The sequence below is a fragment of the Phascolarctos cinereus genome, unplaced genomic scaffold (genome assembly GCF_003287225.1).
Source record: "Phascolarctos cinereus isolate Bilbo 61053 unplaced genomic scaffold, phaCin_HiC Scaffold_3;HRSCAF=262, whole genome shotgun sequence".
Lineage (NCBI taxonomy): Eukaryota > Metazoa > Chordata > Mammalia > Diprotodontia > Phascolarctidae > Phascolarctos > Phascolarctos cinereus.
The window spans coordinates 112,989,310-113,014,507 of NW_027555736.1; the positions used below are offsets into that span (position 1 = coordinate 112,989,310).

Here is a 25,198-nt window from a genome sequence, read left to right on the forward strand (position 1 = left end):
AGGGTATAACTTACTTTTACAAAGACACATGAAGATGAAGAAGATAGAGCATTCAGTAAGCTGGATGAGTGGGTGGCTGTTGCTAAGCGAAGCTCCCCTTCATCTTAAACAGCACAATATGCTAAACAAAATAAAAGATGGATAGAAGAAGCTGGAGTTGTAATTTCATTAGCATAAAAAACTCTTGTTGAAGACATTTCTTCTAACAGTGCAGAAAAACACCTTCTTTGCAGGAGGGAAAGGACTGAATTAATATTTTTTGAAATGTGATGTCACAGATGAAGATAAACTCAGACATGAGTTTATAGCAGGCCTGCACAATCTGGCCCGTCAATGAATTTTGTGCGAACTGCAAAAAATATAGAGGAAAACATCCTCTACACATTTCAAGGGCTGCCTGAAGTCCTTTGGCATGCCCACGGGCCACAGGTTGTGCAGGCCTGGTTTATAGGAATGTGGAAACAATGAAAATAGAATTAAGGAATCTGTTCTTGGTCTGGTCAACAGACCTGGAATCTGGTTCATGTTCCTTTGCCCATCCTAGGTATGAGGGAAATTCGTGAGATTCCTACTTCCCTGGAACCCCTATCCACAATATTTTAATACTCTTCTGCCTCTTAGAGGCAGATGGTGACACAGTGGATAGAGTGCTGGGCCTGGAATCAGAAGTCCTGAGTTTAAATCCAGCCTCAGACACTTACTAGCCATGTGACCTTGGACAAGTCATTTAACCTCTGTTGCCACCTTGTTTCCTCAGTTGTAAAAAATGAGGATAATAGCATCTACCTCATAGAGGTCTTTGGGAGGTATATATATAATAGGAGTATATTTGTAAACAAATAAACAAAAAACACTGCACAGTGCCTGGCACATAGTAAGTGCTTTATAAAGGCCTATTCCCTTCCCTTCTCCCTCCTTCTCTTATTCTATCAAATGTAACTAACACACGTTAAAATTCCCTACCTTGCTAGGGTTAGTTCTTGTCTCTTTTCTTCGGGGGGAATACCCAAACTCATAGTTTGTTGTTGTTTTCCACCTGCCCCTTAGACATAGTAAGACATAGTAAGTAGTAGAAAGTCTCCTCCTTCTGAGATGTAGCTTGGTATTTTTCAGCCTTTCTGAATTATTCAAATGTGTTTGCTTTTTTAATGTTTCATTGTGTTTCTGGACAGGTCACTTAACTTTTATAAACCTCAGTTTAATTATCTATAAAATGAGGAAACTGTAACAACTACTTAACTCAAAGGATTGTTATAAGTATCAAAAGAAATGAGGTCAGAATATATAATATGACCTATTATAATTAAATCTTTGCTACATTTACATTTCAAAACGCCTGCCTATTTCTAATTTCTTAGGAGGAATGCTTGGAAGTCATTGTTTCTGCTAAAAGCTATTTTTTCCCCCCTTGTCAGATATGCTCAGCATAATAAATTCTTTTTGGATGCAGACCATTCCCCATTGCCTTTCAGTATATCATATTCCAATCTATTCTTTTCTTTCTTGTGGTTGAAGCAAGGTTCTATATGGTTCTTATTGGATTTCCTTGATAGTTGACCTGTCTCTTGCTGGAGCTTGGCAGTTACATTTCTGAGTATGTTCTGTCTTGGTTTTTTTCCTCTGTTGATGATTTTTGGATTCATTCAATCTGTACTTCATCCTCTGGGTTTCAGTACTTATGGGCAATTTTCTTTTGTGATTTTTTTAAAAGTAATATAGTTTCCTTTTTCATCATACTCTTCTGTAATCTTGATTTTTAAATTATCTTTCTGCATCCTGTTTTGTAGGTTGATTATTTTTATAAGTGTTCTTCCTCAAACTTTATCTGTATCATTCCTTTCTCCATGGTTTTTATTGGCAATCTTTTCCACTATTATATCTTCAGATAACACCTTTATATAAAATTATTTCCCAAGCCTATATTGCATCATAGATAGAAAACTGAAAGGGACTTCAAGAGACCCTAATCTAATTCCAACTTTTTTATTTTACAAATGAGAAATTGAGACCCAGGGAGGTAAAATGAGTATTAAGCAACAGTAAGTTGGTATCTGAGATGGTATCTGAGCTCATGTCCTCTCACTCTGGGGCCTGTGCTCTTTCTAGCCCTTCTTTCTTTCCTCTGATCTCCAGTGTTATATTTATAATATCAGCTAGATATCGCTACCTGGTTATCCTACTGTCACTTTAAGCTCGAACTGAGAGGGGATTACTATTTACATTCACTCAGAACCATCAGGGCCAAAAAAATAACCATTAAGTGGTGCTTGGAAAGGGACCTATTGTTGGCCAATCAGTGAGAGCTAGAATGAATTGAGTTTCAGGCATGGTCTTTAGGCAGAATTCTAGCCAGTAAACCCCATGACGTCAGGCTAGGCTTCAGCTGTCAAAATTTGCTTTCCTTTGGGCAGAATGCCCTCAGGTAAGGGCACGACCACCCCATGGAGAGAGAGGAAGGGAGAAGAGGAGAGGAGGGGAGAAGAGAAGAGAGGAGAGGGTAGGAGAGGAAAGAAGAGGAGGAGCTGATTTGCTCAAATTAGTCAATACTTCAAGAAATTAATTCAGGCTCTTCACTGGCCACATAAATGAGAAGACAGAATGATGTTGGGAAAGATTGAAGGCAAAAAGAGAAGGGAACAGCAGAGGATGAGATGGATGGGTAGCGTCGTAGAAACAACTAACACAAACTTTAACGTACTTCAAGACAGAGTGGAGAATAGAAAGACCAAATGTTCTATGGTCCATGGGTTCATGAAGAGTTGGACATGGCTGAACAACAACAACTGTGTCAAGTCATATCTTCCCCCTATTGTAAGCCCAGTGCCCTGGCATACTGCCTTGAGCATATTAGGTGCTTAATAGATATTTAAGTGTCAGCCAAGTTCCCACCTAATAAATAAGTTCCCAAATAATTGTTCGTGACAAATGACTATCCAGCCTCTGTTACACTTCCAAAGACAGAGAACTTATAAAAGGCTATTCTATTTTGACATAGCTCTGATTTTTAGAGGTCTTTCTAATATTGAACTGAAATCCAAAGAAATTTTTCAACCTTTTATCCTATTCTTGTCCTTTGGAGTTATACAGACTAAAAATTTGACTTTTCTTTTTCCATACTCTTGACTATACTGATAGCTCTCTTCTAGAGGAACTTAAGCTTGCCAATGTCTCTTTTAAAATGTGATGCCCAGAACTAAATGCAGTGTTCCAGATGTAGTCTGACCAGTACAGTGGAGTCATTATCTCTCGTCTTGGACAATATGCTTCTCTTAATGCAACCTTAAATAGCATTGGATCTTTTTGTCTGCCACATCGTAACATTGGCTCATTTTGAGCATGAGCACTCTTGAAGCCTGGGGGAAAGCTAGAATTAGACTAAAGAATATTTTATAATATTTAAAAATTTGTTAGAGGATGCCTCCTGATCGTGTCTAGATTTTGTATTAAAACATTATGTTAAATTGTGTGCCTTATTTAAAATATGTTTATTAATATTTATAGTTAGTTGATTGAATAAAAGTATTTTCAATTTTGCTTTTTGAAAAATGATAACAATTTTTATTCATTTAATCATGTTTGTGTGAAGTTTAGGTGTTTGGCTACAAGACCAGACAGAGGCACCATCATCCATATAAGTACTCTGATTGTCCCAAGAGAAAATAAATTGCTTTCTGAATGTTGGTCTTGCACACACAAACCTATAACATGATAATGGACGTCATAGTTCCATTTCATCTGAGCTGTGAATCATAGCTCTATTTGTGGGTTTTGACTGTTGGTTCTGCCAGTGGAATTGTAAAGGTGGTAGGGCATGTGTCTGCCAGAAATAATCGTGGGTTTCAATTGCAGCATCATTTGACTCAGGTTAGTGGTATATTAAATGGGAAGTTAACACTTCTGCTTGCTGTTATGAAGTGTGTGCATGCTCACATGTGTGTGCGTGTATGTATGTGCATGTGTGTGTTTACTGTGTTGCCTAAATGGATAGGATATAATTGAACAATAAGATTCCAGTTTAAGAAATGCTGATGGTTTCAGGGAAATTGTCACTTCTCCTGATGTAGAACCACCACCAAATTACACACAAAAGGAATTCTTTCTATCTTTAGAGTTTGGCTTTCCTTTTGCACTCTTTCTCTTTTTCTGGCTGTTTTCTTCCTCAGACCCCTTAAATGTGGACATTCTTCAAGGTTTTATCCTTTGCCTCCTGCTCACAGTTTCAACTATTTTATATACTTGATTGCATCCCTCACATCCCTTCTAGCCTTTTATTTCATTTTACTCCCCTGCCTATTGCCTATACATGGTATTTCCTTTACCACCTCTTTGCCTTTGCACAGCTGCTCCTCCCTTTTCTGGAATGCAGTCCTTTATAATTTCTTCTTGGAAAGTCCAAGTTTCTTCAAAGCACACTATGGCTACTGCCACCTATTTGTGGTCTTTCTAGATTCCCCACCCCATCCATAAGTTGTTAGGGCTTTTTCCCTCTTGAAATTACTTTGTTAAGTGTTTTGTATTTATTCATCTCTGTATTTCCTTTTACCCCCAGCATAAGTAAGTTTTTTGAGGACAAGGACTATTTTTTTGTTTTTGTATCCCCAGGACCTAGCATGATCCCTCATACAGTAGACACTTAATAAGTGTTTCTTAAATTGAAGTATATTGAATAATTCCTAAGTCTTTATCTCCGTCTATGAGCTTTCTCTTAAGTTCTGGTTGTACACTTCCAATTGCCTCTATAATCTCCACTTGATTGTTCTGCAGTTATCTCAGATTTAATGTGTCTAAAACCCAAGCCATCATCTTCCCCTAAACCCATGAAGTAGTTCCTTTTCCCTAATTCCCTACTTTTGGCGGTGTTATCGATGCTTTTCCCATCAACCAGACTTGAAGTCTTGAAGTCGTCATTGACTGTTTCCTCTCTTCTTACAATTTATCAGTTGACAACTCTTGTCACATCTTTCTTCATAGTCTACCTCTCATCTGTTCATAACTGGTACCTCTACTTTTATTTCCTTATCCTCATCCTTCTATTTCATTGCTGTCAGATAAAGTATATAAAAACACTTCTTTGATGAAGTTGTCCCTTTGCTCAAAAATCCTCACTGACTCTCCATGACCTCAGAACACAAAGGGGTAAAGCCTTTTGTTTAGCATTCCAGGCCCTTTGCAGGTTTAATTCTTATTGTAGCCTGAGCTCACAGTACTTCCCTAGATAAACTTGCTCAATTTCTTCTAAACTGATATTATTTCTGTCCCTCCGACATGCCTCTTCATGCTCTTCACATTCTCTCTTTTGATTGGATTCCCTTTTTCAACTCAGTTATTGAATCCTGCTTATCTCTCAAGATCCAAGTCAAATGTCGTTTCCTCCATTAAAATGTTCCTGAACACTGTGCCATACCTTATCATCTTTCTCTGTATATCTATATAATCAGTATCTATGCCACTCTTATAGCACTTATATATTGCCTCGTATTGTAGTTTTTTGTGCATATTTCTTATCTCCCCTCAAGATTGTAAACTCCTAAAGGAGAGGAGCTAGTTCATATGTCTTTGTGTCATCTACAGTATATAACACAAATACCTCATACATAGTGTGTTCAGTAAATACTTGTTGACTTTGAGATACCATCTCACACCTATCAAGTTGGCAAAAATACTCAAAAATCATGAAATAATGATGTAAACATTATGACCAAATGGGAATATTTATTCATTGATGGTGGAACTGAAAACTTCTAAAATCTTTCTGAGATTGGCATTATGCAATAAAGTTTGTAAAGATAATTATACTCTTTGACCCAATAATTCTTTCTTTAAGGATATACCCTTATTGTGTCATCATAATACGAATAAAAGAGCTATCTGCTGAAAGATTTTCATAGAAGCGTTCTATATAATTGTGAGAGAGAAAGATAAAGCAACCTAAATGTCGAACGGTAGGAGAATGATTAAAGTGTGGTACATTCATATAATGGAATGCTATAAAGCAATTAAGATACAAACAAATCTAGAAAGATCTTTTATTAAATCACAAAATGTGAAAAAAGCAGAACCAGAAGAACGGATTGTATTTTAACTCTATCATATGAGGAAAAGTGAGTGAAATAAATCTGTGATTATTTGAAGAAAATAACTGAACAATCATAATGGAGACTTAAGGATAAAACTAAAAAAAAGTATTAAGAAATTTTATGCATTTAAACTAATTTAAATATGAATCAATATAAAGCAAATGTAGTTTGTATTGATGTTTAATGTTTCTATTAAAACTTTAAATATTTGTTGACTAAATGAATGTATAAATAATCAGTTGAAATGAGTCCACTTATTTAAAATTTTCCTCCATTTCTTGTTAAGATATCTAAAGAATCTATAATTTCATTGTTGTCGTCCTACATCCTTTGATTGCAAATGGTAGCTTCTCTCTTCCTTCTGTGGTAGATGATCTTCTTGAGTTGCTAGCAGTGGCCAGAAAAACATCCATAACCAGCCTTGGGATGTTCTTTAAACTTAGCGAGGCTTATCTTTGAATGGTAGACATTTTAGGATCTCTCAAGGTTGTGCTTTTCTGGCATAGCTTGAAAAACCCATGATCACTTCTTAAACCACAGTGAGCTGTGATAGTAGGATTTGAATGGAAGAAGTCTTCCTGCATTAAGGAAATTAATTCTTTGTTAAAGAGAATTTCTGTTCTACGTTTATTCTTAAAAAATTAAATGTTATCTATAAGCGTGATGTATGTTAATCAGTGTTGGAAGACAAGATGTCATTGAGTAATGCTGTGTTCCAAGTTGGGGCCTATATTAGTCTTTTATGATGCAATACAGAATCCGGGTTTTGGAAGCAGTGCCAGGGATTGCATATTAATAAAAAATCAGTGTGCAAATCTGTATCATTTTAAATCAGATTAGATATTGGCCTTGTTTTGGTTTTCAGTTGTACATTCAGATTTTGTCATTATTTATTGATATCTTAAACCTTGAGTTCTTGTTCACTGAGTTTGTTGTTCTTGTTTGTTTTTTAGGGATAGGAGGTCTGCAGGAGTTTGTCCTGAAGTCTGCTACCCTGTGTACCTCGCCATCTTGCCCTCCCTTTATCCCACTCAACTTTGAAGCCACTCCCATTGTGAGAGTTGCAATTGAGCCAAAACATCCAGGTAAGACAGCTCTTGTGTTCCAGCTCAGTTCCACAAATATTTATTAAATGCCTACTGTGCAAGACACTTGTGCTTTGCTCTTTGCAATGGATACTACATATTGTGCTTTTAGAACTGCTTGTCTTTAGTATTTAGGGATTTTGTAGTAGTCCCTTCTGTCTTGCTGGTAACTAAGAAAAATCCAGTGCACCTGAGGGTGAATCAGAATCACAGACTTTCACAATTGGAAGAAACCATGAAGGCCATTTCGTCCAGCTGGCCCTTAAAAAATGATCCTTCTACAACAGCACTGATAAGTAGTCTTCCGGCATTTACTGAAAAACCTTAAATAAAAGGGAACCCACTACCTTGTAAGGCAGTTTATTCCGCTTTGGGTTGGTTAATAGATGTAAAATCAGAATTGATCAGTTTTACCTTCCCTGCATCATCATTTATCATCGCTCCATCTGTCCTGGCAAGTGGGACAAGTTTACTTCTCTTCTTTAGTCCTCCTCTTTTCCTCAGTTTAGTTAAAAGAAACACGTCTTTTTTTTTTTTAAGCCTGAGTATTTCTTGCCAAGGTTAGTTCATTCTTAACTTTAGCCCTCCTGACATTCATCGCAGTTTATGCCATTATGTTAATCCTCCATTACTGTACTTGTTCCCATTGTCAGTACACTTCTGAAAAAAATCTTAGCTGGTTGATGAGTTTCTTCTGTGTATCCAAATCAGTCTCTTTAGACAACTCCCCTTTTTCCTCCTCATCATTAGTCTTTCTCTTTGGTCTTCAGAAATATATTCTTGATGGCTTTCTGTGCCTCCTCAGCTGAATTTCTTTATAGATTTATGGTCCATTAGAATCCTGCCTATCATTTCAGTGAACCCTTTGAAAAAAAACTCTTGTGGGGAAAAGGGGCAAGATCTGAATTTTGATGTAAGAAGATGAATAGAATGCTATACTCAAGGAAGCCAGAATTCACAGTATAAAGAAGTCCAAATGGCTTGTTAAGAGGTTGCAGTGGTCCAAAGTTGTGGGGAGGGGACCAGGTCAGAGAAAAATCTCTAAAAGGAGTAGCATTGGCTGTTGGTAAAATGACAGTTATTTCCATGAAAGGATTCATTTTCACCATGTTCTCTTCTGTAGCAGCAGCATTAGCCACAATTTCTCCCTAAAATGCCTCCTTGAAACTCAGAATTGGTGCTTGGTGGTATGACATTAGTCAAAAACTGTGGGTGACAGTGGTTCCCACGTTCTCTACAGGTTTCTGTAACTCTACCAGTCTCTTAAGTGTTGTCATTGCCTCTAGATCTTCTGGCAGCTGCATCCTTCTTGCTTGTCCACAATTGGCAGGGTGGGCAAGAATTCTTTGGCCATAACTTGAGGTCAGAGTGGACCCATTACAACAAAGACCTAGGAAACACAAAATAGGATACACAATCAGGAGAGTAATCCTAGTTATTATGTCCTGGGACTTACCACCTGTGTGATGAGGAAATAACCTTTCTTCCAGTCTCCCAATTTTGAGAGGATTTCAGGGCAGTCATGTTGGTTCAGTTTATACTAAATTTTAAATATCTACCTGACATCCAGGTGAAAATAAATGTCCAGTAAGCTATTGGAAATCCATGACTGAAGCTTGGTAGAGAGATTTAGGATGGATGGATGGGTAGATAGGAAGGGAATGATAACTAAAATCAGGGGAGCTGATACATCAACAGCAGAGAATCAAAGATAAGTCAAGAGAGCCTTTTTTCAAAGTTTTGGGGTAGGCCATGATTGTGAAATAAGGCTGGGGAGACTGAGATAGCTGTCACACAGGTAGAAAAAGAACCAGGAGAGGGAAGTGTCACATAAGCCAAGGGAAGAAGGAGGATGCAGGAGCAAATCTTTCTCTCTGAGCTTTTTAGGCCAGACCTTTTCTAGACCACACGTTGACCCACACCATCTGATTTCTGGTTTTGCTTCATTGCAACATCTTCCTAGCATCTTCACAATTTCAGATGCTATTTTTGATTCCGCATGTTTTCAGTGGTCTGGCTTCTGATTGTTCTAGGACAGCTTCCAGGAAGGCTCATGTCACCATTTGTGTGGATTCCTGTTAGTCTAACAGAGTGTTCCTTTTCTGAGTCTCAACTATTTTGCCTTCTCCTAATTACTGATGTCCACTTTGGGAACTGCCTTACCCACTGGCCACATCCTACATGTACTGGATCGTAGGATCAGAGGAATGTGAGCTGGAAGAAACCTTAGGGTTCAAGACCACCCCAGTTATTTTGCAGATGAGGAAACTGAGACCTAGAAAGGTGAAGTGACTGGACCAAGGCCACACAGGTAGTTAAGGAGCAAAACTGGGATTCAAATTCAGGTCACCTGACTCTAAATCCTTCACTCTTTTTGACTCCCCCATTCTGTCACATCAAGTACTTTTCGTTTGTGGAATCAGTAGAGCTATGATGTCTGGGATTTCTGGGTTGGTCTCTAAAATACAGACTTTGGGGGGCCATTGTTTGTTTCTTCCTGTTTAAAACAGGAACAAGACCATATGTTAATATAAAGTACTTTAAAACGTCTGTTTCAGAGGCTGCAGGGATCCACACCCTACACAATCACTCCAAAACCAGACCAGTATTCCACAGCCTCTTTGTGGACAAATCCACTCATTTGGTAGACTTCCTGTGAAGTCAGTAAAAATATGGGTATCTCCAGGAGGGAGACTTGGGCAGGACAGCCTGATAGGTACTCAGGTACTGCCATGCAAGGGACCCTCTTCTGATGATACTCTAAGAAAGCTCCAAAGTGTTGCTCTACATGCCATATATCTATATGAGGAGAGGCATTTAGAGAGCTCTACAAGACTGGAGAGATGGCTTCAAAGGCAATAACTAATAACTTTATCAAGATGCTTAAAGCTGATACTTATAGGGCAAGTTTTATGCCCAGAAAAATCCTGATTGTAATATAAGCAATTTTATAGATGATTTGAGTTTTTCCCTGTTGCAGCAGCTCTGTGACAGCTATTTATTCTCATTTTTCTTTTAGCTAGATTCCACACTGAAGCCTTCCTTTGGTTATTAGCTGCCTATGTTTTATCTGTGATTTGGGGGGAGATGTCTGTTATATTCCTAGAACCAATGGTAGACGATAGTTATGTCTATTGAAGAGTTCAAGGGGTATTACAGACTAGCTACGGATTTCACATTGCATGCTTGTGAATGCTATGGCCTAAAAATGTGTAAAACTGAATTTTGAAGTAATAAGTTCACACATAATTGTAATTTTTGTAGAGGTTTTTATCCAAATGGGTTAAAAAAAACATTAGGAGCTTCAGTACTAATGGATTTCTATTCTTTCCCTTGGATGGTAATGGTTTTTAATAGTCCTCCTTTTGCTGTATTTTTAATAAGCATTTTCTATTTGGTCTGCTTAGGTGAGATGCCGCAGTTGGTTAAAGGAATGAAGCTTTTAAACCAGGCTGATCCATGTGTGCAAGTTTTAATTCAGGAGACTGGAGAACATGTGTTAGTTACAGCAGGAGAGGTCCATCTCCAACGATGCCTGGATGACTTGAAAGAAAGGTTAGGAGACAAGGGTGGTGGAGTTATGTTCCCTATATGTGTGTAGTTCAGTAGGTTGTTTGAGTATTCCTCAGTTATTGAAATCCATGACTGAGGTTTATCTTTGGTGGGTAGGCAAAGCCTCCTTGTGCAAGAGTTTTGCTGCAACTGGATCATACATTTAAATTTTAATAACTATAAAATGACTACCACCAGGAAATGTCACTTTCTTCCTATTTTCTTGAATGCTTTTTATTTTAATGTTATTTTTCTATATTAGTCATATATTGTCATATAATATTTTATATAATAATAATAATAAATGACAGCATATATTGCTTTAAAGTGCTTTTATATACATTATCAAGGTAATGTTTTAATAAAAGAAGTTACTTGGAAATGAAGAAAGAAAATCTTAGTATCATTTGAATGTGGTTGTAAAGAATTTACCTATTCCACCATCTAATCCCATATGATGTTTTTCCATTTTGACATCTTCATTTTTAAGTATAAAGTTGAATGGCATGTTAGCTAGTATTATAAAATAACTTTTTTTAATAAAAAAAGTATTGCAATTTGATTTTTGTCTCCTATTTTAGATAAATTTTAATGAAATTGTGGATTTTTTCCCCTTTCTTTAGGTTTAAAATTTTTATGGCTATTTAGATTAAGAACTTAGAATTTTAGAACTGAAAAGGACCTGTGGCTTAGAGATGTCAGAAGAATTATTCCTAGTCACAGAGAGGTAGTGACAAGAGTTAGGAGTAGGCCCCAGGGCTTCTGACTTCTGGTCCTCTGCATTGCCTTTCCTTTACCTTCTTTGATGTCATTAGGTTTCTTTGTTAAAATTGTCTTGCTAATTATGGAAAGCTTCATTAGCACTCAGAGAATAATAAATCACAAAGCATAATTTCTTTTAAAAGAGTAAATATTAATAACTTTCAATGATTGTTTTAACTTATAAAGTTATTTAGTTTATTAGCTTTAGATAATCTTTGATAGAATGTAAGTTCCCTAAGGGCAAGCACTTTTGCCTTTGTATTTCCCAACTCCTGGTACAGTGCAGTGCCTGACACAGAGTAGATACTGAAGCAATTCTTGTAAATGAAATAGATGATGTATTTCCTTGGACAGGTCCCTTAACATTTCTGAACCTTAGTTTCTTTATCTGTGAAAATAATTTTTACTAAGATTACTTCTGAGATTTCTTCCAGCTCAAAATTCTGTGCTTCTCAGTAGTAATTTGAAATAAATTCCCCTCTCACATTAAAATCAATTTTAATTTATTTTTTAATTCTCAAACCATTAGTTTCCTCTCTGCATAATATCATGCATCTTTTTAAACTTAGAATTACCCCCTCCAAGTGTGTGTTCTTATGCTTCAGTGAGTATCTGAGTTAAGTCATCCACTTGTATTTTAGGTGTGTATTATTTGCATTCACTGGTGTTTAGGTGCACTTTTTTTCCTCAGGAGAAAAAAAAATTACACTTACAGAAAGAGAAATTGATTTTTTTTTTCAGAAATGTGGCCTTGACATGGTATTAAAGTATTTATAGAAAACCAGCTCACTTTGAAAACCATTCAGCATGAAAGCAATTGGAAAGATCAGTGTTACAGCTTATAAACATCATCAGAAATATAGACTGATGCTGAATGAAGGGAGCAAAGTAATGCAGACAGAGGCCCCTCAGCCATCTTTGGATGTATGTTCTCTAAAGAGATACTTTAAGCATTCTTCTCAAGCACTCTTATAGTTAGTTGCTCTCCGTGGTTGCTGGAGACACCTGTTTCTGGAGGTGATAAAACTCCATTCTTTCATAGCTCAGATTCTTTTTAATCATGGGATTTTGAGCCAGAAGTTATATTGCTCAGTACCATCATTTATTAGATGAGGCAGCTGAGCCCCAGAAAGGTAAACTTGATTTTCCCAAGGCTGCACAGGTAGAGGTAATAAGTAGAAGAGGCAAGATTTGAATCTAGGGCTTCTGGCTCCAATTACACTGCTCAGAGGATGATTTTTAGGAAAAAGAAAGGGGAAAAAATTATGATTTCATTAAAATTCATCTAAAATAGACAAAAATTAAATTGCGAAAGTGATTTTATAACACTAGCTAACATATCATTCAAGTTTATACACAAAAATGAAGCTTTCAAAATTGAAAAACACTAAATGGTATTAGATAGTGGAATAGGTAAATTCCTCATAACCATGATCAAATGATACTAGGATTTTTCCTTTTTTTTTTTTTCCCTCCTCCTACAGAGGCATGGAGATGCCTCTGTACAGTCACTGGAGTCTACTGAAAACTAAAGAAATCCTATAGGGCATAGATAGGAAAATAAGCCTCCTTCTCCTGCCACACCTGATGGAAGGCAGATGAGAAATTACTTAGGCCCTAAAGAGAGGTAAGTGGAAAAAGAAGTGGCAGAAAGAGTAATTAGAAAGGACGTTTGGGTACATGTCGTGGTTCTTTGTCGGTTTAATTCTCAGAGCCCATGGGATCAGGGTTGAGGTAGGCAAAGGTCATTTATAAAGAAGTAGAGTAGAATAAACCAAAACCGAAATTTCAAAGGGGAAAGAATGAGAATTAGAAATGGGAAAAATGCTAAAGTCCAGGGATGCTACAAACAGTTAAGCCAGCAATGTAAGTCATCTTAACAAGATGTTGCAGTGAGCTTTCACAGCTGGTTTGGCCTTTAGGCCTTTGTCTTATCTCCCCAGTAGTGGATGCTTGTGCTTAACCTTGGTTTGGACAGAGAGATAGTAAGTTTTCTCTATGAGGAAAAGGTAGTTCAACAGCAACTAAAGCAAGTAGAGTATGGCCAGAACATTAGCAGGGAGGTGAAGAGTTGAGTATGGAGGAAAGGTCATTAGCTTTGGCAGTGGTACATTACTGAGGGATCTGCAAAGGAGCACTTCCAGTAGAGTAATGTAGACAAGAACCAGGTTCTAAAATTATATCAACAGCAGTAGCAACTGTTTATTAAATGAGAGGCCTCATGATGTGGTTCATAGAGAGCTGGGTTCCAGCCCTAAACAGAATGTGCAACCCTAGTGCTCTCAGAAACTCTTTTAAGACTACTAAGTTACAGAAGAAGTACCAATATGCATCATTAAAGGTAGGTTACTCACTATGAATTCCCCCTACCAGGGAAAGCACAGGTCCACTCTCTGTCCCTGTGTGCAAAAAAAACCCTCTGTTTCTGACACTGGAGGAAGTACAAAGATATTTGAGACATGGTCACATGTACAAATATGCTATAGTATAATAACTACCAGAGGCAGTGACAGATAGTTGTTAGAAATTTGGCTTTGAGGCCAGGAAGGCCTTAAATCCTGCCTCTGAAATAAATCTACAGGGTGTGTGACCCTGGGAAGCTGACATAAGCTCTCAGGGCTCTGGGCAGCTCTCTAAACCTGCAAGTTGCAAAGTGCTGATCTGTTTTAGTAGAGGGAATTTTATCTTTCTGGAGCCCCTTATACCAATGAAATCCCAGGTCTGGTGCCCACCCCTATAACAACTAAAAGAAATACAGCTTTCCACAGGGCAGAAGTGGGGAGATAATCTCTCTTAGATTCCTAGATAAATCATAATCCTTATTTCATGTTAAAGTTTAAACTTAATCTTTTATATTTAATGTATATTAAATTATCTTTATTTAGGCTTTTCTTTATAGAAATATTTAATTTAATAATAATTTTTTTAAAAAATATTGGACTTTATTTCAAAGTCTACTTTGTTTCCCAAAGCAGCCCTGTAATCTGAATATACCATAGAAGAAAATCATAGAGGCAGGTAAGTGGTGCAGTGGATAGAGCACTGGCCCTGGAGTCAGGAGGACCTGAATTCAGATCCAGCCTCAGATACTTAACTCTTAGTAGCTGTGTGACCCTGGGCAAGTCACTTAACCTCGATTGCCTCACCAAAAAAAAAAAGAAGAAAGAAACTAAAATAAATGAGATGGCCATACAGGTGAACACGAATTATTTAACCAAATGTCTTCTTTTCCTAGTTTTCCACGTTTGCTGTGGGGACAAAAAGTAGACAAGAGGAAAAAGGGATTACTTATAGGTCCTTGAATACAAGGAATGGAAGCAGTGAAAAATGAAACACAACCGGGAATAATGAGGGCTAAAAGGAAGGGGAGAAAAAGGCAGTAGCGACAACTCTCTCCCTATTTGGAAAGGACTTTGTATTTCCCAATTATAGCTCATAGAATGGTAGAGCTGGAAAGAGTTAGCCTGGTGTCTTTATTTCCCATATAAGGAAACTTAGACCTAATTTACTGATTTATACAGGCTCACACTGTCACTAACCAAGATTAGGGCCCAGGTTTCCTTCCATATCACTACATTACCTGTTTTGTTGGAGGAGAGAGGTAGAGAAAAATGACTTAATAATGATGATGATGGTTAGCATTTACATAGTATTTTAAGGCAACCCTGTGAAATAGGTGGTATTATTATTTCCATTTTACAGATGAAAAAACTGAGGCTGAATGAAAGTAATTTGCCCAGTGCCCCATAGCTAGTATCTGAGGCAGGATTTGAACTCAGGTCTTCCTTACTCCCAAATCCAACAAATCCACTATGCCACCTAGGTTGATTTCGATATTACTTTGGTGCATTCACATCCTGTAGTTAGCTAAGACTGCCTTCATAAGAATATTGGGAATTCTACTTCTATGTCTCTTATGGGAGTATAATGTCACTTTATTTAGTTTTTGGCCTGGGCTCTTCCTGAAGGAATCCAGGGATGTATTACTGCCACTAGTTGGTGTAAGTTGCTGTTGCTGTTTCCCGGTCTGAAAATGAGAAGTTCCCCACAGCTCAAAGGAACTTAGAAAGTGGTCCTGAAACAGTCGTTTTTCAGTTGACCTAAGCTAACATGATAGAGATTTTTCCCTTCTGCATTTATGCTACAATCAACTTTTGGTCTTATGATGCCATTGGAAACTAAAGATAATTCCCAGTAGAGCCCATTTTGTTATATTTAAGATGTCATTCCTAAGTGTAATAATATATACTTCTTAGTAATTGAATGTAATGATTAAAAATGTTTGAGTTACGAGGCTTGGGCCCTAGTTCCACTTTTGATACTAACTCTGTGTGCTTTACTTCCCTGGGCCTCGTTTCCTCATCTTTACAATGGAGTTGAACTAAACTGATGTCTAGTATCCCTTCCAGTTCTAAAATTCTGTATTCCACTTAAAACTATAAGATGTTTTCTCCTCATGTGTCTTAGTAAATAATTTGGTATACATTATTTTTTTAAACACAAATTAGTCAAATCTTACTACAACAAATGCATTCCAAGTGAAAACATACGTAATGTGATAGGTAAGTCCAAGCAAGTAAACCTTTTTATTTTAAATAATAGCACTATAATGCAGTTCTAACACACATACACACACACACACAAGTTTGGGTACTCCGCTTGAAGTGTTATTTTTTAAGCAGAATTTTATCTTTTTAGACTGAAATCAAAATGAGTTTTACATTCTGAATTCATGAAACAAATTATTACAGAGTTCTGAAAAGAAAAATAACTCTTATTTTTTGACAGGACCTGCTTCACACATGTATGTGGTATTTTTTAGTTGTAGGTTTTTCCTAGGTCATCATCATCATTGTATCTATTGGTTTTATTTTCAGGTTTGCAAAGATTCAAATCAGTGTATCTGAACCAATCATCCCATTTAGGGAAACAATTACTAAGCCACCCAAAGTGGACATGGTCAACGAAGAAATAGGTAAACAACAGAAGATTGCAGTCATACACCAAACCAAAGAGGACCAGAGCAAACTCCCTGAGGGGGTCCAGGTTGATGCCGATGGGCTCATCACAATAACCACCCCAAACAAACTCGCCACTCTCAGTGTCCGAGCCCTGCCTCTCCCGGGAGAAGTCACTCAGATCCTTGAAGAAAATAGTGATTTGATTCGGTCTATGGAGCAACTGACTTCTTCTTTAAGTGAGGGGGAAAATACTCAGATGATTCATGAGAAAACCCAGGCTAAGATCCAGGAGTTCAAACAAAAGTTGGAGCAAAACCTACAGGGAAGGAAATGGAGGAATGTTGTGGACCAGATCTGGTCATTTGGTCCTAGGAAATGTGGACCTAATATATTAGTAAATAGATGCAACGATTTTAAGAGCTCTGTATGGCAGTGCCTTGAGAGCAAATGTATTAAAGAAGCAAGTAAATACAGAGATTTTGACAATAGTATCATCAGTGGATTTCAGCTGGCAACATTCTCAGGCCCCATGTGTGAAGAACCGCTCATGGGTGTCTGTTTTGTTCTAGAAAAATGGGACCTAAGTAAATTCTTGGGTCAAGGAGCAACTGAGAAAGCCGAAGAGGAGCTAGACAGAGGTGAAACTGCTTCTGACCCAAGTAAACCTCTAGGGTCACCCACTGAAAAGGAACAGTTTCAAGAGGAGTATCCAGAGACATTGGAAAAAAGGAGCAAGCGTAAAGGGGAAGCATTCCTGGCCGACTGTTATGGCCCTTTCTCTGGTCAGCTGATTGCTACTATGAAAGAAGCTTGCCGCTATGCACTACAAGTGAAACCCCAGCGCCTCGTGGCAGCAATGTATACCTGTGACATCATGGCCACTGCAGAAGTATTAGGTAAGAGGAGGGAGAGAGAGAGAGAGAGAGAGAGAGAGAGAGTGAGAGAGAGTGTATGTGTGTGTGTGTGACATACGGTGTCTCTGTATTAGCTCTGTCTTCCAAGAAAGAATCAGGAGGGCAATGGTGACTTGTTGGGGGAGGGAAGCCAGTCAAGGAGTAAATCAAGCTGGGAGTGACAGTGACACATCTCTGGAGATGTCTTGTAGGTTACTGGAGATAGACTTCTAGCTCAGGACCAGAGATGCACTTGAGGAAGTCATTGGTATAGAGGTGATGTTTGAAGCCATATTTGTATGAGCAAACAATTTTGGAACTGGCCGTTAAAGAGTGACTTTTTGTCTAAAGAGAACGGGCGTCAGATTTAGGCATCAAAAGACCTGGAATCAAATCATGACCTGTACATCTATTTAGCTGCATGAACTTAAGCAAGTCATTTAACAAATCTCTCTGAGCCTTAATTTCCCTCATCTGTACAATCACAAATATACCTCAGATGGGATGTTGTAAGGACAAAATGAGATGGTGGATGTAAAGCCTTTTGTAACCATAAAGTTACATAAATGTGAGCTATTGTCATTAATCTGAATGATTGTGTCTTGCAATCAGTCTGGCTTCTTACTCTACCACTTAGCTAAAAGGACTACCCAAGTTTGTCAGTGATTTGCTAAATCCACTGGCTTTTTCTCAGTCCACATGCTTCTTGACTTCTCTGAAGCTTTTGACACTGTTGATACCGCCCTTCCTTCTGGACATTCTCCTCCTTGTTTTTTGGGAACACTTCTGTCCTAGTTCTCGTCCTGCCAGTTTCTCTAAATGCTTTCACATCTACTTTTCAGAAATTACTTGTCCAACTATATGGAACGTTATCTCTCCTTTAGTATTTGAATATCTCCAGACAGGTCTCATTTGTTGAGTATTTTTCAGGATGGCATTTTTTGCCATTTCCTTCCTTTGCATTTTTAGTAAGTCAGATACAGAATTTATCAGATACTTTGCTTTTAGCAGAATAACATTCATCTGATATCAGAATAGTTGAAGTCCCCCATCACCACTCTATTTTGCCTCTGTCCCAGTTTTAGCATCTGTGTTCAGAAGGCACTTCTGACCAAGTGGTCTGTTGTATAACAATACTGTTGCATAACAATATTGTACTTCTCTTTATCTCCCCTTTTATTCTCATTCAGAAAGTCTCTACCTTCTGATTCAAGTTTGTGGATTTTAATATGAGTTAAATTCATACACTATTATATTCTTCTGCCTTAAAAATAAATCAAATGTTAGTTTTGTATAAAATATCCCCTGCTATTATCATATTCCAGGTATTGGTCTACCTTAACAAATCTCAGTAATTTCTTTGAAATTGTATTTACTATTTTGTGTTAAAGTTTCAGGTTTAATTTGGTTATTTTTATTCAGTTTTAATGGAAATGGAAAACTATTGCAGCTCTGTGGGTTGTCATGGAGACATTAGAAACCATAGTATTGTTTCTGACCTGTTTTCCTGTTATTTTCAACTAAGAATTACTAGGCACAACTTCCATGACGCTGTTTCTTTCTTGGTTAAGTAAATTGTCCTATATAGTATCTTATTTCACTGTTTTATCTGAGTGCTTTTCTCTCTTCCTTCAGAATTTGGTTGAAATCCCTTTTGATCAGATCTTGCCAAATGAATTTTTCCTAGTCCCTTGCCAGGAACCTATTGTTCTGATAGCATAGCCCATGAAACTAAATCCTGCTCTTTGACCTCATCTACATAGTCAGCTGTAGCCTTTTTTCTTCTAAAGTCATAACTTTGAACTGGAGGAGATGAAAACTTTACCAATTCCCCCAAAATTCTTTAATTTCCTACCCAGAATTTCAGAATGTTTTAGGGCTACATTGGAGACCTTTATTTATGTGAATCAGCAGAATTGGGTAGTGAATGGTAGGTTTATTTAATCTTTCAGTTAAGCATTCTGTTTTTAATCTGAGCCACACACCATGAGAGCTGATCTCAGATTCAGTAAGACCCAGGCTATAGTACTGCCTTTGACTCATAAACTGGCTCTTTACCTGGTGCAAGTCCCCTAACCTCTTAATACTCCAGGCACTTGCAGACATTTGCAGAGAAAGTACTGACCTGCATTAGGAGAGGAAATTCCTTGCCAGGATGTCCCATGAAATCATAAACAGAAAGACAGAAAGAAAGAAAGAAAGAGAAGGGAGGGAGGGAGGAAGGAAGCTAATGTTTCTTCTAAACAAAGTCTTAAAACAGTAATTTATTCTATAGCTGTTAAATTACTTTTTCCTCACACTTATACAACATAATTTTCTGAGAATATAAGTATCGCAAAATAATTAAAGTACTTCCTCTGGAGAAATACTCTTAGAAAATAGCCACACTTTTCTGCAGAGCTCATTCAGAATATACTTCCCCCAAAAGGGTTAAAACATGAAATCTTTTACACTTCTTAATACTATTTGCACCTGTATTCAGGTAGAATTCCTTTTTAACAAATACAACCTACCATTAAAATTTTCTTAGTATATTCAGTTTTGATATAAATGGAGACCTATTGCTACAATTATCAGTCAGTCAGTAAATGTTTACCAGTTGTTGGGATACATGGCTTTTCCCCCCCTTGAATGCCAAATGTATGCTTGCCAAAAAAGACTATTTTATGGAGAACCCACAGAGGGCAAGCACTCACATGATGGTCAGAAAGAGCAATACAAGGATAAAGGTGTCACATAAGAACTTCGGAATTGATTTTGTTACACAGAACACGCCCAGCATGACATGCCCTCATCAGAGAAGATGCTGTGCTCTATGAGCAAAACAAAATTGAAGTAGCTGAAAAGAAACGTGAGATGCGCAAATTTAGAAACATGTCCACTCCAGATGTTCATGTGGACTATTTGTGCCTGACATGTGGTAGAGCCTTCCAAGCTCGTATTGGTCTGATCAGCCAGTCAGACACACTGTCATTTGACTCTCTAACATAGTGATGTCATTTTGGTTCTCTTCGAGAATTAAGGACAACAATAAGCTATAAAACCCTTGTTCAGAATGTTACCCAAATATTTTTGCGTTTCTTCTAATCTCAACCCTTTGATTTTCAGTGATAAATCCTTTTTTCATGTTTTAATTGTCAGCTTTCTCCTCCTATGGGAATCACTTTCTCCTGTCCCTCTTCCCAGCAAAGCTAAAAAAAAAACCCAGGCCGCACCCATTTAGCCTTTTGTAAACTTGTTAGGTTTTCAAACAGTCTTACATTCCATTAAAGTACAATTATACTAAAGCAGTGTCTTTCATATTGAGCTTATCTTATATGTGGATAGGGTTAAGTGGAGAGATCTATTAAAGTTCGTGTGTGTGTGTGTGTGTGTTTTAATTTAAGAGAAATGCTTATAACCTTGATTGAAAAACAAGCAAACAAACACCAAACCCTGCTACTCTAGGCTATGTACAGGGAAATGAAAATATTCCCTTTATGCAGAACTAGAAACTATGTTGGTCTTTACTAATATGGAACTTTACCTCTATCCCATTATGCTGGAAGATTGCTTTAGCATGAGTTTTGAAAACCATATTGTAAATCAGGCAGTTTTATAATAGACTCCTAGTCCCTACATTTAAACTAGGGGATTCAGCATAAAGGTTGGGGTCCACAGATACGGAACATTACAGGTAATGTCAGAGTTTTCCAAGGTGTTGTTCAGTTTTGCTAATTTTTTTCTTTTCTTTTTCTTTTTTTTAAAAAAAATCATTATAAAGGATAGTTTTCTAGGAAAGGTAAGGTTATAGGTGATAGTAAAACAAAGTACAGGATTAATGGGAAATAAGAAAGACAGAAAAGGCACTAAAATTAAGAGGTGTTAGGAAAGACTTATTGTGGAAGGTGAGATTTTAGATTTAAGAAGCCGGTAGGAAGAGATGAGGAGGGAGAGCATTCTAGGCATGGGGGACAGCCAGAGAAAGTGCCTAGAACCAAGAGATGGGATGTCTTGTTCGTGCAACAGCAAGGAAGCCAGTGTTACTATATCAAGCAGTATGTGGCAGAGAATAAGGTACAAGAAGACAGGAAAGATAGTAGGGGGCTAGGTTATGAAGGGCTTTGGACACCAAAAAGAGGATTTTACATTTGATTCTGGAAGCAATAGGAAGCCATTGGAATTTAATGAGTTGGGGGTAACATGGTTGTGTACTTGTGCTTTAGGAAAATCTCGTTAGTGACTGAGTGGAGGATAGATTGGAATGGGGAGAGACTTACGGAGGGCAGACCTGCCACCAGGCTATTGCAGTAATCCAGGTATGAGGTGATGAGAACCTGCATTAGAGTGGTAGCAGTGTTAGAGGAGAGAAGGGAGCATGTTGCAAAGGTAGAAATGACAGGCCTTGGCAAGAGATTGGATGGAGTTAGGAGGTGAAAGAGAAGAGTTGAAGATGACTCCTGGGTTACAGACTTGAGCAACTGGGAGGATGATGTCACCTTCTATAGCAATAGGGAAGATAGGGGATGGGGGAGCTTTTAGGAGGAAAGGTAATGAATTTTGTTTTGGATGTGTTGAGTTGAAGATATCTGCTGGACATCCAGTTTGATAAGGGGCTAAGGACTTAAGGGAAGAGGACAATAGAGTTGAATCAGTTCAGCAAAGGGTCAAGATGGGGAAAAGAGGAAAGAGTGGCTAGTGCAGAGGAAATAGTTTGGGAAAGAATTGAGGGGCCAAGGAATTGGTCACAGTGAGGATAAAGGGTAGAGTTATGTAAAGGAAAGCAGAGGGAAATGTGGAAAACCAGTAGATTATGGTTGGAGGAGTGGATTTCAGAATTCTTGGACTTGGAGGTAGTACATTTGTGGATGATAGCAAGATCAAAGGTATGACTATCTTTGTGTGGGGGTGAGCTGGGTTGGAGGAATAGGTTGTAGGAAGTGAGTAGGTTTAGGAACTGAGTGTTTAGGATTTTAAGGAAACTAGAGATAAAAATTAGTTAAGATAGGGCCCAGTGTGAAAGACCTTGTTAGAAAGAATAATTGGACTCCATAGGGAAGGAGAATCCATAGGCAGTTCTTGATTGAATAACGTGACAAAATGGTGTTTTGCGAAAATAATTCTGTCAGTAGTAAAGAATAGATTGAAACTAGGAGAAGCTAGAAGTTGCAATGCTGGTTAAACCAGAAACAGTGAGGGCAGCCTGAATTAGGATAGTTTCAGGAAGAATGGAAAGAGAGGAGCAATGGACCTGGGGAAAAGTCAAAGGTGATTTCAAGATTTCTCCTCTGAGTTATTAAGAGGGCAGTGTTAGTAATTGACAGGAATTGGAAATTTGAGAGGTGAAACTAAATTTATAGAGAAGATAATTAAATTTTGGGCACATTAACTGTAACGTAAAGGTAGGATATCCAGGTGAAAATGTCTTGGTAATAGAAGGGTTTGGAGATCAGATCAAAGCTGGATGTAGAAATATGGAAGACATACAAATAGTAATTGAATACACAAAAAAATAGGATAGTTAAAGCTTAAAGCGTACCAGAGAGAACAAAGACTGAGTCCGGGTTAAACCCTACAGTTAAAGGTTAGGCAGAGGGAAAAAGAAGCATCAGAAATCTTTTGGAAGGGTGAAAGGAAAACAAGAGAGGAGAAAGTTTCAAGAATGGAGGCTGTGGTCAACAGTTTTAACTGCCACAAAGAAGTCAAGTAGAATTAGGACCTAGAAAAAAACTGTATGAAGGCAAATTAGCCCACTTGGCAATAAGGGAGTCAGTAACCTTCAAAAGAGCATTTTCAGTAGTGTGGGGAATGGAAGATAGATTTCAGGGTGATGAAGAAGGAATAAATAAACATCCTGGACAGATCTTCGTTTTTTGGGTGGGGAAACTGGAAGGGGTAATGGGATCAAAAGAAATAATTTCTAAGATGGGGAATATTGCCTGAATATATTTGAAAGGTAAGAAAAAGGCATTAGAGCTAGAAAAAATGGAAAATGTTGAGGAGAATAGTGATAAGCAATAGCCAGGTTTTTGAGGAATCATCCACTCTTAACGTGTCCTTATCCTGTTTGTGGATTATTTCTCTCTCCTTTATTTATTTCTCTTAATCCCTTCTGCTGTTCCCTGTTTAGTAATTTCATTAACATCACCACCAGAGGGCAGGAAGGGTCAGGAAGAGGAAGTGAGGCTAGCCCATTTTATTCTTTATTGCCAAGTCTCATAAAAAGTTACATAGAAAAAGTGACAAAATTGAAGTATTGGCCAAAATTAGTCTTTAGCATTGTATATGAATTTCAGTTATCCATACTCTTTACTATGGATAGTCATCATCCTTCTAGGATAAAAATATACTTTCCATGTAAATACTCATGTATGTGAAGATACTGCTTCCCAAGTATATGAAATAATGGTAATGAATAGGAAAAGCTTTGGCCAAAAAAAACTTGTTTGATTTCTATGTGACAAGAATTGTTAGGGTACATGAAATAACTTAAAGTGTCAGTTTTCCAGGGCTGATATTCTCTCATTCTCATACTTTTTAGAAGAGTGGGTTGAAGAAAAGTATATAAATAAATATGTCCCCTTTTCTTTGGCTTAGATGTCTCCCGTAACTAGAACCATGTGGTCAATATCCCAAGACTGTATTGTAGGCAAGTTAATGTTATGAAGGCCTTTCAGAAAACATAGGCCACAGAAGATGATATTTGAGAAAACCGCACATTAGGGCAGATTGTAATAGTGGACTTTCTTAAGTATGTGTTTCTTTGTGGCTAAAAAGTTGTGACAAGGGGCAGCGAGGTGGCGCAGTGAATAGTCAGGAGGACCTGAGTTCAAATATGGCCTTAGACCAAACACTTGATACCTACTAGTTGTGTGGTGTCACTTAACCCCAATTGCCTTAAAAAAAAAAACTTGTGACAAGTTCAGCCAGTTAATGAGACTTATGATTTTGCAGGTCGGGTCTATGCTGTCTTGTCAAAGAGAGAAGGTCGAGTACTGCAGGAAGAGATGAAAGAAGGGACGGACATGTTCATTATCAAAGCTGTGCTTCCAGTAGCTGAAAGCTTTGGATTTGCTGATGAAATAAGGAAGAGGACAAGTGGTCTTGCCAGCCCACAGTTGGTGTTCAGCCATTGGGAGGTAAAAACAGAACAGTTTAATATTTATTCTTTCTCTTTGGGGGCTGGGCTTCCTATAAAGGTGCCATATGAGGGGGAAGGAAGATATTGCTGAGATCAAATTGACTTATTTTCTAATAAGCCAAATGGCAATATGTTTTGGTCACATAGAACTTCCTGCTACGTACCATATTTCATTTTAGCTTATTAAGAATTGTTGCACGTGGTCATTGACAGTATGAGTTGACATTTCTGTGTAAGTTCTGTATTGTTACCCCTTTACTTTTCTGGTTATACTGCATGCTATTATTATTAGAAATAAGCTTTTTTTTGGGGGGGGGCTAGGTGGTAGGGTTAAGTGACTTGCCCAGGGTCACACAGCTAGTAAGTGTTATATGTCTGAGGTCACATTTGAACTCAGGTCCTCCTGAATCCAGGGCCAGTGCTCTATCCACAGCGCCACCTAGCTGCCCCATGCAAATAAGCTTTTTAAAAAATCAAATTAAAATTTTCAAGCTACAGAAAAATTCCCTTCTTTTTCACTGGACGTGATTTTTAGATTTGCAGAAGGGATGTGTAGTTTGATGAAAGGGTTGGGTGATTTCTGGGAATCAACTGATTTTTTTTTATTGAATTTGGTTTCAAGGAATTTCTCTTCTTGAAAAGAGGACATTTTTAGCATTTCACTAATAAATTAAAAAGTTTTTAAAAGGTAATGTCTCTGGGAAGGCATAGCTGAAAGAAATAGAATGGACTCTATGCCCTATTCTTT

General features: G+C 37.7%; 1 protein-coding gene across 2 annotated transcripts in view; it reads left to right on the plus strand.

Moving 5' to 3' along the window:
* Nucleotides 1-25,198, plus strand: part of EFL1 (elongation factor like GTPase 1) — a 208,543-nt gene that overhangs the window by 143,755 nt on the left and 39,590 nt on the right. For both annotated transcript variants that reach the window (XM_020966025.2, XM_020966032.2), the window contains exons 16-19: nucleotides 7,031-7,162; nucleotides 10,570-10,717; nucleotides 16,354-17,333; nucleotides 24,264-24,448. In XM_020966025.2, coding sequence (XP_020821684.1) covers nucleotides 7,031-7,162; nucleotides 10,570-10,717; nucleotides 16,354-17,333; nucleotides 24,264-24,448 — 1,445 coding nt within the window. The remainder of the gene's footprint in view (nucleotides 1-7,030; nucleotides 7,163-10,569; nucleotides 10,718-16,353; nucleotides 17,334-24,263; nucleotides 24,449-25,198) is intronic.